We start from the raw sequence: 15112 nt of genomic DNA, 5'->3' as shown, positions 1-15112 counted from the left end.
GTATGTATGTGTGTATGTCTATGTATGTATGTCTGTATGTATGTATATGTCTGTTTGTATGTATGTATGTCTGGATGCATGTCTGTGTGTATGTCTGTGTGTATGTCTATGTCTGTCTGACTGCATGTATGTCTACGTATGTATGTCTGTCTATGTATGTTTGTGTATGTATGTATGCATGTATGTCTATGTATGTATATATGTATGTCATATATGTATGTCTGTATATATGTATGTCTGTATGTCAGTATGAATGTATGTCTACATATTATTATGAACGTAGGTCTGTGTGTATGGATGTCTGTATGCATGTATGTCTGTCAGTATGTCTGTATATATGTATGTATGTCAGTCTGTATGTCTGTATGCCATTATGAATGTATGTGTGTATGGATGTCCGTGTCTGTATGTATGTATGAATGTGTGTATGTATGTATGTATGTCGGTGTCTGTATGTATGTGTGTCTGTATGTATGTTATTATGTGTCTGTCTGTCACTATGTATGCCTGTGTGTATGTCTCAGTATGTGTGTGTTAGTATGTATGCGTGTATGTCTGTTTCAGTATGTGTGTCTGTTAGTATGTATCTGTGTCCTTTTGTATCAGTATGTGCGTTTGTGTCTGTGTGTGGACCCAGTGGGCGGTATTTGGAGGCGGGCCCCAGGGGGCCCAGACCCTGAGCTGAGTTAGGGGCCCCAAAATTTCTGGTGGCGGCCCTGATTGCTGTGATGCTCTGTTATACACTCAGACACATTACTGGGAGTATTATTGCTGTGAAGCTCTATTATACATATCAGACACATTACTGGGAGTATTATTGCTGTGGAGGTCTGTTATACACTCAGACATAGAAACAATCTAGATCTCCTGCAAAAGAGAGACATTAGGATAGAAAAGAGGGACAGAGGGACTTGGGCCCATAATAGGGACACTTGGGAGGTATGATAGTTTACCACATATCGCCTTTGACTCGGAACACAAGACCTGTCCTAGGGCAATATAGCCAAACTTGAACCATTCTCCAGGTCAGTGGAGATCATTGGTGCCCAAAAGGTAGATCCCCAGATGTTGTAGAACTACAATTCCCTTGATGCTTTGCAAGCCGTTAGAATGCCTTTAGAATGCCTTAGCATCATGAAAGCTGTAGTTTTAAAACATCTGATGATTCACATTTTGGGCACCCCTGGTGTAAATTAATAACCCTGATTGGAGATTATCCTGTGGCCTACCGAGGGGTTTCTTTACTACACACTGAATGGTAGTACATGAAAACGTATCTGCATAAATTTAGGCCAAATAGCCGAGCTACCATTATAGCTAAAGAGTTGGGGACCTTTATTCCCCCAAATCAGCTACTTTGGCCTACGTTTTACCATCTGATTTTACATTCACTACAGTTTGATGTTTAGTGAGACATTCTTCTAAAACCACACAGGTAATCTTATCTAATATAGGTTATTAAGGAGGGGCGTTCGCAGGCCAGATGTCAATGCTCAGCTCAGAGCGCTCTTTGTGGTTTGTGTAACAGATATTTCTGGTCATCAACTTATCTGCTACTACAGAGTAAAAGAAATCCTAGCCTTAGGCTAACAGCTCATTGTGTAAAAACTGACATAAGATCTCCCCCTTATATATTGTTCTTTTTAAGTACATATAATACTTTAAATTAACTATCAATCATTTCTGTCCAATTGTAGAGACGGTCAACTCGTTTTTAAAATGTGTTGTAAATTATTTGTGTCACGATCGGCAGACTGTCATACATGTTGTTTACCCCTCTGCAGAAGGTTTTCTATGACAGTGTTTTCTAGTAATTGCGCAGTGACGCTGTGCGACAATTAGTTTAACCCTACCTATGGAGCTCCTAGGATTCAAGGTGAATTTGGATAATCTCATAAATTAACACTGGTTTTAAGTGAGCAGAATTCCAACATATATTACTTCTCCTGGGGCCACTCCTGGGAGATAACTGGTTTGTGGTTTTGGGTCGCTAGAAGGGGATTTACCTTTTCAAGCTGCTCAACTGCAAACGAAAGAAACCCCCAGGGCACCAAAACCACTACAACACACTGTAGTGGTTACGGTGCCAGGAGTATCCTGGTGTCACCGTTATTGTAAAAATCAAGCTGTTCTAAAACAGTATGACTTCTTAGCTGGAGTCCACCGTGCACTGGTCCAAAATAGCTTCCGTAAGCTTACCTGAGCTAAGCTCTGCAGTGTAGGACTAGTTCAGTGATGGCTAACCTTGACACCATATATTGTTTCTGGACAACATTTCCCTTAATGCTTAGCAAGCTTTTATACTCTAAAAGCTAGCTGAGCATCATGGGAAATATAGTCCAGAAACAATTTATGGTGTCAAGGTTAGCCATCACTGGACTAGTTCATTGGATGAGAGCGTATAGATCCAAGCCTTATGAAAAATCTCAGCAATGCTACGGATAGTTTAGTTAGCATTAGTCACTTTCTGATGTGGCGAGTGCCCATTGCAGATATGTTTTATTGCAAACAGACATAAAGGGTTTTTCACCAACATAAGAATTTAACGTGAACGCAAGGTGAACTTTAAATTTAAGGCCAGAGTAGCTGAACTGAATGCACAACTGACCAAAAGGACTTTTCCAGATAGGCTACTTTCACCTTAAAGGAACACTATAGTGCCAGGAAAACAAACTCGTTTTCCTGGCACTATAGGGTTATTAGGTCTCCCCCCTCCTGCTGGGCTTCAGCCACTTACATTAATCCAGCACCGTGGATCCCTCGGCACTGGTGACCTCTCCTCCCCTGCCGACGTCAGCTCTCGAGTGGAGCCAAAATGCGCATGCACGGCCAGAGCCGCACGTGCATTCAAACCGCCCATAGGAAAGCATTACTCAAAGCTTTCCTATGGACGTTCTGCGTGCTCAATGCGATTTTCGTATTGAGGATCGCGTAAGTGCCTCAAGTGGCTGGATTAACCCTCAATGTAAACATAGCAGTTTCTCTGAAACTGCTGTGTTTTCAGCTGCAGGGTTAAAACCTGGGGGACGTGGCACCCAGACCACTTCATTGAGCTGAAGTGGTCTGGGTGCCTATAATTTTAAATTCACCTTGAATTCTCTCTTTAGCAAATAACGTGATTGCCAGTACTACAGTTTTCAAAGGCATATACTTTCCATTGCAAAGAGATTCAACAAAGATGAAATACATCCACTGGTAAACATGTATAATCCACCTGTCACCTCTCTGAATACTTTTCATGGGAACTACTGCAGTCTTAGTTTTTTTAATTTGTTTCCCTCTAATCTTCGAGGATACAACCACTTTGCAACTCTTTTGGTGCAGAGAAATGTATTTAATATATTCATATTTAAAGGTGATCTGTCATTCCCCAGAATTTTACATATATTAGGTTTACCAATCCCCTGTATTTCACACATATATTTTGTGAGGTCTGAAAATGAAAAATATATAAATCCACGCTGTGTTTACCTTGAATATGGAACTGGGCATTTCCGTTTGGATGGATAGGCTCCCTGTCAATCATTGTCATAAATGTTTCTCTTTTCTGCCATTAAAACCAAAATAATGGGTGTGATTTATAATTAAAAAAATGTTTTTTTTAATTTATTTTTTTATTTCTATTATGTCTCATATAACGCTGCCAAATAAGTTTGCTTTTTCTAAATCTAAAAACACAGTCCGGTTTGTAGGTCACGTGTGGACACCGGCATTCGAACGGTTAATATTTCTCTTAACGTCGGCTAGCTACAGTACGTATAGAAAATCATTCTATGTTTTTTTATTTTCATTGTACTACGCTTCCTCTTGTGCAACAATCGGGGCCTTTTATTTCAGAATTATAACAGGAAAAGTAGAGAAACGAGTTTGTGCGGTTTTCTACTGTGCTTTCATGTGGGCTCAGGTGGGCCACGCAGGTACTGCTCCGTTTACAATTAATTGAATTCAGCCAAGAAGAATGCTCTCCTAAAGCAACCTCTGCTCTTTAGATCCCTGCTTCTCTTACATCGAGTATTGGCACAAAGCTGCATTGTGGGAGCGTGAGAAAGGGGCTTTAACTAGATGTCAGGACAGGCTATCCGTAGGTCTAACATCCGCTGTCCAATTAAAACCGACATGCTAAACCTGGCAAAGCATCATGGAAGTTGAAAGCCATTGTGTTCATTAAAAGATTATGTTTTGTATCCAGCACAAGCAGCTATGATACATTAAGCTACAGCGATCTTTTGGTACGAATCAAATTGCATCTGTGTTTATTTCACTCTCAGAATTGCGCATGCGCCAAATTAATAAAAAGATGAAAAAAAAATTAAAAAGTAGTGCAATAGTCACAGCATGGCGATTTCTGCCTAAATTTTGCAATCTGATTTTGCCATTATCATAATTCTTGTACATTTCTGCCATTTGGGCTCACACGCTATCAGCATTAGACTTCTGCACAAATACGTTTATGATGGTACAAATGAATCAATGCATCTGGATTGATTAGTTTGGCATTTGATTCCTTCATACCAGCTGAAAACAGTTGTGCGCAAGTCTAGTCGGCCTTGAAATCACACGAGAATCTATTTTATCAAGGATTGGTTTGCCCCCACAATTTTTACACCCATTCACAGTTTTGTTTTGTTTTTCTACTCGTTCACTCAGAAGGAAACTCAACATTCTAAATTCCAATCTACATGAGCAATTCTGATGCAACATTCTAAATGTGGAATAAAATCACTGAATAATTCCGCTGATTGCTTCACTTTTACACATTTGTCCTTGAATTGCTTGTACCTGCAATTAGATATCAGCGCTTTTATTGCCTTGTACTGAAGGGCAGCACGTGTTTTCCCAGCATGAAGAATTGATATGTGTCAAGGAAACGATGGATCTGACACCTCTAATTGTTGTAGACATCATACTGAATATGTACATGTTTTATTTAATTCTTTTCCAATCTGGTAAAAGGATTTCCTGTGTCAACATAGCCATGCACATTGGAACCCTGTATGTAAAATAAAACAGGCCTATTCATTAAACTTTGACTTACGAATTCAAAATTCCTTTCAAATTTAGGTTCACCGAAATGGAAATATTTATCAAATTAACGGTTTTCAGTCCTGCTACTTTGGCTTTAAATGTGAAATTCACATTGAATTCCTAATATATAACTCCAGTAGTAGTCATTGCATTTAACAGTTTCACCCCAAATGCATATTCACAGACTGCAGATGCATACATACACCCGACACCTTGGGTATACATTTTACATCATTTTCATAACTTAAAGGGACACTATAGTCACCCAGACCACTTCAACTCAATGAAGTGGTCTGGGTGCCATGTCCCCCAGGTTTTCACCCTGCTGCTGTAAACATAGTTTCAGAGAAACTGCTATGTTTACTGCAGGGTCAATCCAGCCTCTAGTGGCTGTCTTCCTGAAAAATCGCATTGAGCAAGCAGAACGTCCATAGGAAAGCATTGAGTAATGCTTTCCTATGGGCTGCTTGAATGCGCGCCGCTCTGGCCGCGCATGCGCATTCGGCTCCACTTGGGGGCGGACGGAGGAGAGGTCACAAGCGCCGAGGGAGCCTGGCGCTGGATAAAGGTAAGTGGCTGAAGAGGTTTTAACCCCTCTAGGCCAGTGGGAGGGGGGTCCTGTGGGTGTGTGGGACCTAAGGACTATATAGTGCCACAAAAACGAGTTTGTTTTCCTGACACTATAGTGGTCCTTTAATTAAGAGACCACTTTTTTTTTTACTCAAAATAAACTAAGGTTTATATTGTTTGAGAACATTATCTCTATTATTACATAAGTTATGTATGATTTTATTTTCAAATTAAATAATGCTGTCTGTACTTATTAATATGAAAAATACATGTATATGGTTCTTCCCTGATTACAAGTAAGGCTAATTACTAAAGTATATATTTCAGCAAATAAAATCTGACTTCCAAAATTAAAAACAGCCAAACTGTGAATATAGCGGAGTGAAACAATTACTTCGAATTATCATTTTTGGGGTTTTTATTCCCCCCAAACTAAAAATAGGTGAAAGGAAAAATTCTCAAACTCCGCTTCTGCTATATTTCTCATTCTGATTCGAATTCACTGTAATTCAGAGCTCTTAGAACCTTACCAAGGTATAAATCCAGCCCTTTCTACAGAAGGCTTTGAAAAAACAAATCGACACAGTCAAACATTATCAGGATCATTTACTAAAACGAGATTTGTTGGAAATTCAATCCAGCAGGATTCAATAGCGGATTTAGGTAATTTTTCCAATTCGACTACTTTGACCTTAAATGTGAATTTTCGACAAATTTGCCTTTAAGTAAATAACCCTGTAAGTGTTTTTCACTCGTTAAGACCTGCTGGGCTGTCCCGTATCTCTGATTCCTAAATTGAACCTCCCCACCCCTCAGAGTCTAATAGTGAACAGCTAGTCATGAAGAACAGACCTGCTATGTCATCTGGTTAGTAATAGCCTGCCATGAGTGGTATTTTGTAATTGTGTTTTGTTAAAGTCGATGCCTAGTTACTGTGTACATGTATACAACGCAGGGAAACAAAACTTTGCTATAACAGTTTACACATATCAGAAGAAAGAGGGATAACTATAGGCGGGGCAGGGAAAGACATAAAAATGCATTTTAAAGAAATTATGGACAATATGTAAAATGATTTAACAGGGTTAATTACTAAGCCATCAAGTGTGCCTTTAAGGCCAAAATAATAATGAAAATTTCAAATAGTTTGGCCTGAAAATGTTTGTCTGTTCCCCTTTCAAGTTAAGTTTAAACCCCCATTCACATGATTAGGCCTTACCAAGATTTACCAATTTACCTGGAAATTTAAATTGTACATCCCTTAAAATAACAAGCAATCTTGCATGCTTTCAAAACTGTGGATTTAGATGTACATTTTCCTTATAACTTAGGAAAGCACCCAGGTAGAATTAGGTCACTTTAGTTTGAGGTGGTGGTAGAAGTCAGAATTCTAGACTTTTAATGTCTTGTTACAAGCGATCAGAGTGAAATCCATGAATCAATTTAAGTTCTGAAAGGAAATACTACTTTTCCAGGATGTTATTGTGGGCAGCCCTTTTCATACACTGCCCATCAGCACTGTGTGACTCCATCTTTGCTTCCTGTCAATCATTTTTTGAAGCTCTGTCCTTTGCACATGGCAGTCTGCATAGAGATATTATAAAGAGTATCTTCTGCATTTTCAATGTTTGTCCTGGCTGAGATTGGACTGAACTGGATTTAGTTGTAATTTGCTAAAAACGTATCTTTTAATTAAATGAAATCCGAAAACATGAAAAAAGGTAACGAGTTGTGTGATAAGATGTTATTCCCAGTTTAATTAAGCAGTAAATATCATAAGCGTTGAGTTACCCCTTTTTTGTGTCCAAGGTAGGTAGCCTGCTCAATTTCGTAAGACTGGACGCTTGCAAGGTGAATTCAAAGTAGGGTTTAAATTTTACACCAAAGTTCTAAAACTTAAGCTTTATTTGCCTTTAAATTACTGACAATTCCCCAATAGTCAGAATGGAATTTTCGAATTGAATTCAAAATGAATGTCAAATTGTAGAGAGAAAAAAAAAAGCTAAACTGAGAAATTTAATTTTTCTAACTCTACTAGTTTGACCGACAACTTGAAATTCACTTTCATTATCCAATATTTCACACATTGGTAAATAACCGTGATATTGTTAGTTTTACTAGTATACAGAGGTATATTGTTAGTTTTACTAGTATACAGAGGTAGGGGGTGTGCTGGCTATGTATATAGAGCTGCTAACCTGCCCTCCCACACCCTGTGTCTGTATAATAAACTGCTTAACTCATTAACTGCCCTGCTAAATAGTCCCACAACAGGCTCCCAGCAGTGAAAGGGTGCAGCTTGGTGTAGTATTATTTGTAGATATATTAATACCTTCTGTGTCACCTGGTTGCCATCATACAGCGTGTGTACCTAGAAGGTGAGGTGAAGGCACAGTGCCAGACCACACCAATTTATCTCTTAAAATGAGCTTTGAACCTGGGATGGGCTGTAAATCCGCACTCTGCACAATTCAAATTTCACTGCACACCTCCTCTTTTAACTACACCTGTCACTTCTGCTAACTCTTCCTGGGTTAACCCCTCCACAGTCCACCTGGAACTACTGCTGCCTCATCCTGGGATAGCTTCTCCAGAACCCACCTGGAACTACTGCTACCTCATCCTGGGATAGCTTCTCCAGAGCCCACCTGGAACTACTGCTTCCTCATCCTGGGATAGCTTCTCCAGAGCCCACCTGGAACTACTGCTTCCTCATCCTGGGATAGCTTCTCCAGAGCCCACCTGGAACTACTGCTTCCTCATCCTGGGATAGCTTCTCCAGAGCCCACCTGGAACTACTGCTTCCTCATCCTGGGATAGCTTCTCCAGAGCCCACCTGGAACTACTGCTTCCTCATCCTGGGATAGCTTCTCCAGAGCCCACCTGGAACTACTGCTTCCTCATCCTGGGATAGCTTCTCCAGAGCCCACCTGGAACTACTGCTTCCTCATCCTGGGATAGCTTCTCCAGAGCCCACCTGGAACTACTGCTTCCTCATCCTGGGATAGCTTCTCCAGAGCCCACCTGGAACTACTGCTTCCTCATCCTGGGATAGCTTCTCCAGAGCCCACCTGGAACTACTGCTTCCTCATCCTGGGATAGCTTCTCCAGAGCCCACCTGGAACTACTGCTTCCTCATCCTGGGATAGCTTCTCCAGAGCCCACCTGGAACTACTGCTTCCTCATCCTGGGATAGCTTCTCCAGAGCCCACCTGGAACTACTGCTCCCTCATCCTGGGATAGCTTCTCCAGAGCCCACCTGGAACTACTGCTACCTCATCCTGGGATAGCTTCTCCAGAACCCACCTGGAACTACAGCTTCCTCATCCTCAGAGCAAACATCACCTTCTCCCCCCCTGTAACTTGCACCCCCCCCCCCATTCCACCCTCTGCCCCTGTAACTCCCCCCCCCCTCATTCCACCCTCTGCCCCTGTAACTCCCCCCCCTCCATTCCACCCTCTGCCCCTGTAACCCCCCCCCTGCATTCCACCCTCTGCCCCTGTAACTCCCCCCCCTCCATTCCACCCTCTGCCCCTGTAACTCCCCCCCCCCTCCATTCCACCCTCTGCCCCTGTAACTCCGCCCCTGTAACTTCCACCCTCTGCCCCTGTAACTTCCACCCTCTGCCCCTGTAACTTCCACCCTCTGCCCCTGTAACTTCCACCCTCTGCCCCTGTAACTTCCACCCTCTGCCCCTGTAACTTCCACCCTCTGCCCCTGTAACTTGCCCCCCATTTAATCCTCTGCCCCTGTAATTTACCCCCCCCCCCCATTCCGTCCTCTTCCCCCTGTAACTGACCCCCCCCATTCCATCCTCTTCCCCCTGTAACTGACCCCCCCCCATTCCATCCTCTGCCCCTGTAACTTGACCCCCCCCATTCCATCCTCTGCCCCTGTAACTTGACCCCCCCCCCATTCCATCCTCTGCCCCTGTAACTTGACCCCCCCCCATTCCATCCTCTTCCCCCTGTAACTTGCCCCCTCCCCCAATCCGTCCTCTTCCCCCTGTAACTTGCCCCCCAATCCGTCCTCTTCCCCCTGTAACTTGCCCCCCAATCCGTCCTCTTCCCCCTGTAACTTGCCCCCCAATCCATCCTCTTCCCCCTGTAACTTGCCCCCCCCCCATTCTATCCCATCCTCTCCCTGTAATTTACCCCTCACCCTCCTCTCTCTGTAAACTACCCCCATCCCACCCCTTGCAGGCTGCTCCCTCCCATTGCTGTTGCTGGTGATAGGGCCCCGGTAGGAGGCAGAGAAGGAGGCGGTGCTGCAGCCTCTGACCGGTCCCTCCCCTCCCGCCCGGCTCAGAGATGGAGAGCAGCCCGGTGAATGGGGGCCCAGCGGCCCGGTGATGGAGCTGCCCGGATGGCCCAGGAGAGCAGCAGCAGTGGCGGCGGGGGTTTCGGAAAGGGGTGCGGGGAGCTGTCCCTGGAGCAGGTGCTGAAATCCTACGAGCAGCCGATCAATGAGGAGCAGGCGTGGGCCGTGTGCTATCAGTGCTCCCGGGGGCTGGCTGGGGGGGATACCACCGGGAGCCCCCCATGCAGGATCCGGGACCCCTCCTCTCTGATCCTACACCGAGATGGCACAGTCACCGTGTTACCGGAGCCCCAGCACACCCAGGGTAAGTCACACCCATCACTTACCGTCATCGTGAACTGATATAGCCAGGGGTCTGCAACACTGAGCCCAAGAGCTTGCAATCTAGTCCTGGAGGTATGGAGAATGAAGAGATGGCATAAAGATAGGATGTACGTTCCATTGGTCACAGTAGAGGCGAGGGTATGTCTTCATCTAACATAACATAAACCCCATGCTCAACCTCATTTATAGCAGAATAAGCTGATTTGTAATGTTTTAATAGCCAAAGTCCTAGTAGCATTACAACAGTCACTGTGTGCCCAGTATAGGCGATTTTAGATTTTAAAGATGATTTAATTCGGTTTATAACTGCAATTCTTCCCATGTTAGTGGGATGGGCTGGCTGGGGAAGTAGAATGTTTGGATTTGTGAACGTTCTATGTGTGGAATCCCTGTCTGCACCTATTGGGGTGACAGAACTGAGTTGCCTATCACCTGCTACTTGTGATCCCACATACTCTGTCATTGCCCTGATGGATTTCTAGATTGTAATAAGCACGCACTTGTCATTCGTTTACCAAATATACAGCATGGGTCATGTCACAACATCCCAGGATCAGAACCCCTCCACTTCCATACTTCTTCAGCCACATGACTTTTATATGTATTTTGACCCCAGGGACCTTTTTATAATGTATAGTCAATAATAAAAGGTCAATTTGTAAAGTGAAATAATATGATCCCTAATTACCCTTTAACCCTTCAAGAAGTTAGATAAATCGATTTATCAAGACTGGCAGGCTTCTCAGCTGTCATGAAGGGGTTAATAGTGTTATTCTGACATCACTCCTTTTTGTTAAATAAAATATTTTATTATCATAAAAATGGAAAGATTGGACAAAGTAATTGCAAATTTCAAAAGGTTGGCTACTTTAGTTAATCTCTGAAGCACCCTCACCTATGTTCTACAATTCCATTTTTTTAAGTGGGGAAAAAAAAACTTTATCACCTGGTGTGACAATCAGATTATGCTATCTGCCCAATTTTAATTCAACATTATCAAAAACACTTCCATCTCTCCAACTCCCGCAAAAGCCATTTCTGCTCAGCAGGATTGTGAATGCTTAATGATTCGCATAGACTTACATTCCTATGTACTGAGAGTTTGTGTTGATAAACGTGCGTAAGAGATCTATCTATCCAGGCTGGCAAAATGAATTTGAAGCATGTATGATTTATGCATACTTTGGCCAATATAAGCAAATCCTAAATAAAATTATATAACATCCTCTATCACTGATCCTGCTTTCTAAAATGCAATTCTTTAATTCCAAATGTTAGATCTAGAATATGGGAACTTATTGCTTGGAAAAAGGTACTACCTACTAATAATCTCCATCCTATTACCAGAAACAACAAAGATGCCAACACACTTGATGGTATTGTTCTAATGGAAGGTAGAAACTGACTAGCCTGCTCCCATACTTGCCAACAGTCCTGCTTTTAAATGGACAGTCCCAATCTCAGATTTGTTTGTTTGTTTTTTCTCTCTGATGATCCACTTCTGTGGATACCAGACAAACGTTCCCAAGAAGTACAACACATCTTGCATATGGGAATCGGTTGCTAGCTGCCTTATAGGAGCCGTCATCCTGATGCGTGCTGGCATGCATGACGCCACCCATTTTCCACCTGCCCTCTCCCAATGCAGACCCGCTCCCTCTCTTGTCCCAGCACATCACTAGCCTGTTCCTATGCGTCCTATCTCCTCTAAAAGTCAACTGACATTGTGCCTTGCATTGATACCTAGCCGTAATATTGACCAAGTTCCTGAGCTGCATTTTCTAAGATACCCAGCTGTAAAATTGTCTTGGCATAATGGGAAAGGTTTTTAAAAACCTCTAGTTGCCGAGACCTCTATTATTACAGATGCTAATTTCTATCGATATTTGCACCTTTTTCAAAAAAATGAAAGAGCTCACACTCTGCACACAGCAAGCTAAAGTGCTTTAGGTGTTTTGGAGTGTCCCTTCAATGTTCCATACTAATGGGTTTTATCCGACACCATTCTGTGTATACGTTTATTAATTACAATACATCTTAATGTGCAGATGCCTGTAGGGAGTAGTCATACAGATTCACGCAAACTGAAGAATTAAATCATTCCATGTGAGCTTGCACACGTGACTGTTTTTGAGTCAAGCTCTTTTTTTTTTTTTTTAATTAACACATGATTGGATCGATGCTATCATTAGATTATTTAAACAATCCACCTGTTTGTAATAACGACTCAGCAAACCTGTGACAGCCACTCTGTTTACTGTTGACATTTTGATTAATTTTTTTGTTTTGTTTTTGTCCCTTTAAATCTAACACCGTTTCTCAGTTGGTGGTTGTGGTTGTGTGTGTGTGTGTGTGTGTGTGTACCAAATTCATGTTGATTGGCAGCTCATGAAAACACCACCCTGTAGTATATAGAATTTATATGCTTTGGATTGCCTAATTGATTTACTACCAGCAGCGTTTGATTGCTACATACCATAGGGCACAACTTTTAATACTTTGCCCTTCAATTTGTATAAATATGGGAAAAATTAAGGATATGACGCCACTTACTATGGGGTACTTCTGATGGGGTCAGGGTTCTTTGGTACCAGTTTAACTTTTAAATTAATGTTAATGAAACATGTTGGGTTTATGGGTGTTTTGTTAAATAAAAGAGCTAAATCATTTTATTAGTACACAATTAGAATAACCTGGATCATTGATGAACATCTGGATACATGTAGCCAAGGAGGGAGAGACACGACAAGGGCATGTGAAGGGGGTCGATAGTTGCGGCACCAGGAAGTGATAGGGACATGGGAATGTATGTAATAATCACACAGATAACTGCAGCGTAGCTTATTGACAGGGGCGATGAAGTGTAGAATATGAGATTTGCCTGCGTTGATTAAATTAACTTGAAAGCCAAACAAAGATGTAACAAGAGTTTAAAATCTTAAATGACATTCTTCTCATCGTGAGCACAAGGTCAGTCAATAATTAGCAATTCTCATCAATCCGCTACCTGGACTCAAGAATAACTGTTTTTTAAATTTAGCTGGCTGAGTGCATGTCAAAAGTAAATGGAAAAGATGGTTATCTCAGAATAGGGGCTGCGGTGAGATTTATCTGGTATCTATTATTCACAAGAGGTTAAATGTATAGCAGCAAGGGGTTACGGCTGCAGGACCGTTCTATGAGAATGTTGGGGTCTATGAAGAGCTATATACAAGGAGAAAGATACATTCGGACTTCCAGCCCAGGACTGACTGGATAATTAGAGAATAGTCAGGAAATACGTCTGGTGACTGGGGAGTATAGAGGATTCTGGGAGATTAAGTTTATTCTAATAAGGAAACCACCATAGCAGGGGTGCCAAAATGGTAGATGCCCAGATGTTTAAAAACAAAAACTTTCATAATGCTTTGTCATTCTAAAAGCATGCAAAGCATCATGGGAGTTGTAGTTCCGCAACATCTAAGGAATCTACCCTTTGGGTACCCCTTCACTATAGGATCAAGGTAAAAGAACACAAAAGGAAGTATGCTGTAGTGGTTATGGTGCCATGAGTGTCCTGTCACCCCTTTCCCCTAATTGAGGTAGCCAGTGAGATGGCCCTGCATACAGGAGCTCTTACCTCTCCATAGAGAAGGTGAACAACACCTGGCAGACAGCAGATAAGAACTCGTTTGACTTCTTACATTGGGGTGCGCGGAGGTGCCAGGGCACACTGTAGTGGTTATGGTGTTTGGAATGTTGGTTTAACTTTTTTTAGTCCAAAATATTCTTAAACCGCTATTTTTCCTGCTAGACGTCCCTTTTCAGTTTAGTAAATAAACCTCCGAATAAAAAAGAATAAGCAGGACCATAATAAAGATAAAATGAACTGACTGAGAGTCCAGTCTTGAACTGAAATCCAGAATCTGCAATTTGAATTATCTAGCCGTTTCTAAAATGCAGATCGTCTTGCATTAATACACATGATTAAAGCATTACGTTTACACCAGAGCAATTTGCTTTTTAACATCACTACTAATGTAATAATCATTGCCAATCCTCTAACTGCAGGGGAATTTAATCTAAAATAGCAAATGCTTTTACAATCGATTTTAAAAACTTGCAATGCCTATGAATCTTCTATCAAGAAAGTGATATATTCAGGGTTTTGTTTGAATTTTTTTTGTCATCATATATTATTTTTAAAACTCTCTCTATAGTTTCATAAAGTACTGGAGCAATCTACTCGCTAACAAATCATATTCTGTTATAATGTGCTATCTGCAGACTTGTCTTTTTGTATCGGTCATTAAGGTTTTAAAAGTTGTAATACAATTCAAAAATAGACGCCTGCGTACTCAAACAGTTGGAGATAGTCAAGTGGCCACTTCAGCTGGATTTCCCGAGGCATGGTTACATGAAAAGTACATCATTATTGTTGGTTTACATCAATTTTTGGAAAGAATTGTACAGGTCACCATGACTTATTATTATTATTATTATTATTATTATTATATATTTTTTATTTATATATATTTTTTAAACGTTCAGGCTTGCTTACTGCTTTCAAAGGAAACTTTGCTTCATTATTCCAAGTGATTATTAAAATGTTTTTCAATAAGATTCATATTCACGAGAAGCCATTTTTAAAAAACAAACAAACTATTTTCTAAGCAAGTAGGTCACGAGTCAATGATGCTGATGAACATACTTAATACAACTTAATTTTAAGCGTATCCTCTGGTCTAGAGGCATAGGCAACCTTCAGCACTCCAGATGTTTTGGACTACACCTCCCATGATGCTTTGCCAGGAGTATGGGTGAAAGAGCATTATGGGGAATGTAGTCCATAACATCTGGAGTGCCGAAGGTGGCCTATCTGAGCTCTTTTGA

At 41.6% G+C, this 15112-nt stretch overlaps 1 protein-coding gene across 2 annotated transcripts in view; it reads left to right on the top strand.

The window, feature by feature from the left end:
• The first annotated feature begins 6401 nt into the window (after positions 1-6401).
• SPIRE2 (spire type actin nucleation factor 2) overlaps positions 6402-15112 on the top strand; it is a 33059-nt gene continuing 24348 nt past the window's right edge. The window contains exon 1 of one of the 2 annotated variants that reach the window (XM_063438705.1): positions 6402-6462. In XM_063438705.1, coding sequence (XP_063294775.1) covers positions 6435-6462 — 28 coding nt within the window. In that variant the 5' untranslated portion in view covers positions 6402-6434. Of the gene's footprint in view, positions 6463-9762; positions 10221-15112 lie in introns of those variants that run through there. The other variant, XM_063438704.1, reaches the window with a different exon arrangement.

The sequence above is a fragment of the Pelobates fuscus genome, chromosome 12, assembly GCF_036172605.1.
Source record: "Pelobates fuscus isolate aPelFus1 chromosome 12, aPelFus1.pri, whole genome shotgun sequence".
In the NCBI taxonomy this organism is placed as follows: Eukaryota; Metazoa; Chordata; class Amphibia; order Anura; family Pelobatidae; genus Pelobates; species Pelobates fuscus.
The sequence above is the reverse complement of the archived record's forward strand: the minus strand, read 5'-3'. Positions and strand labels throughout refer to the sequence as shown.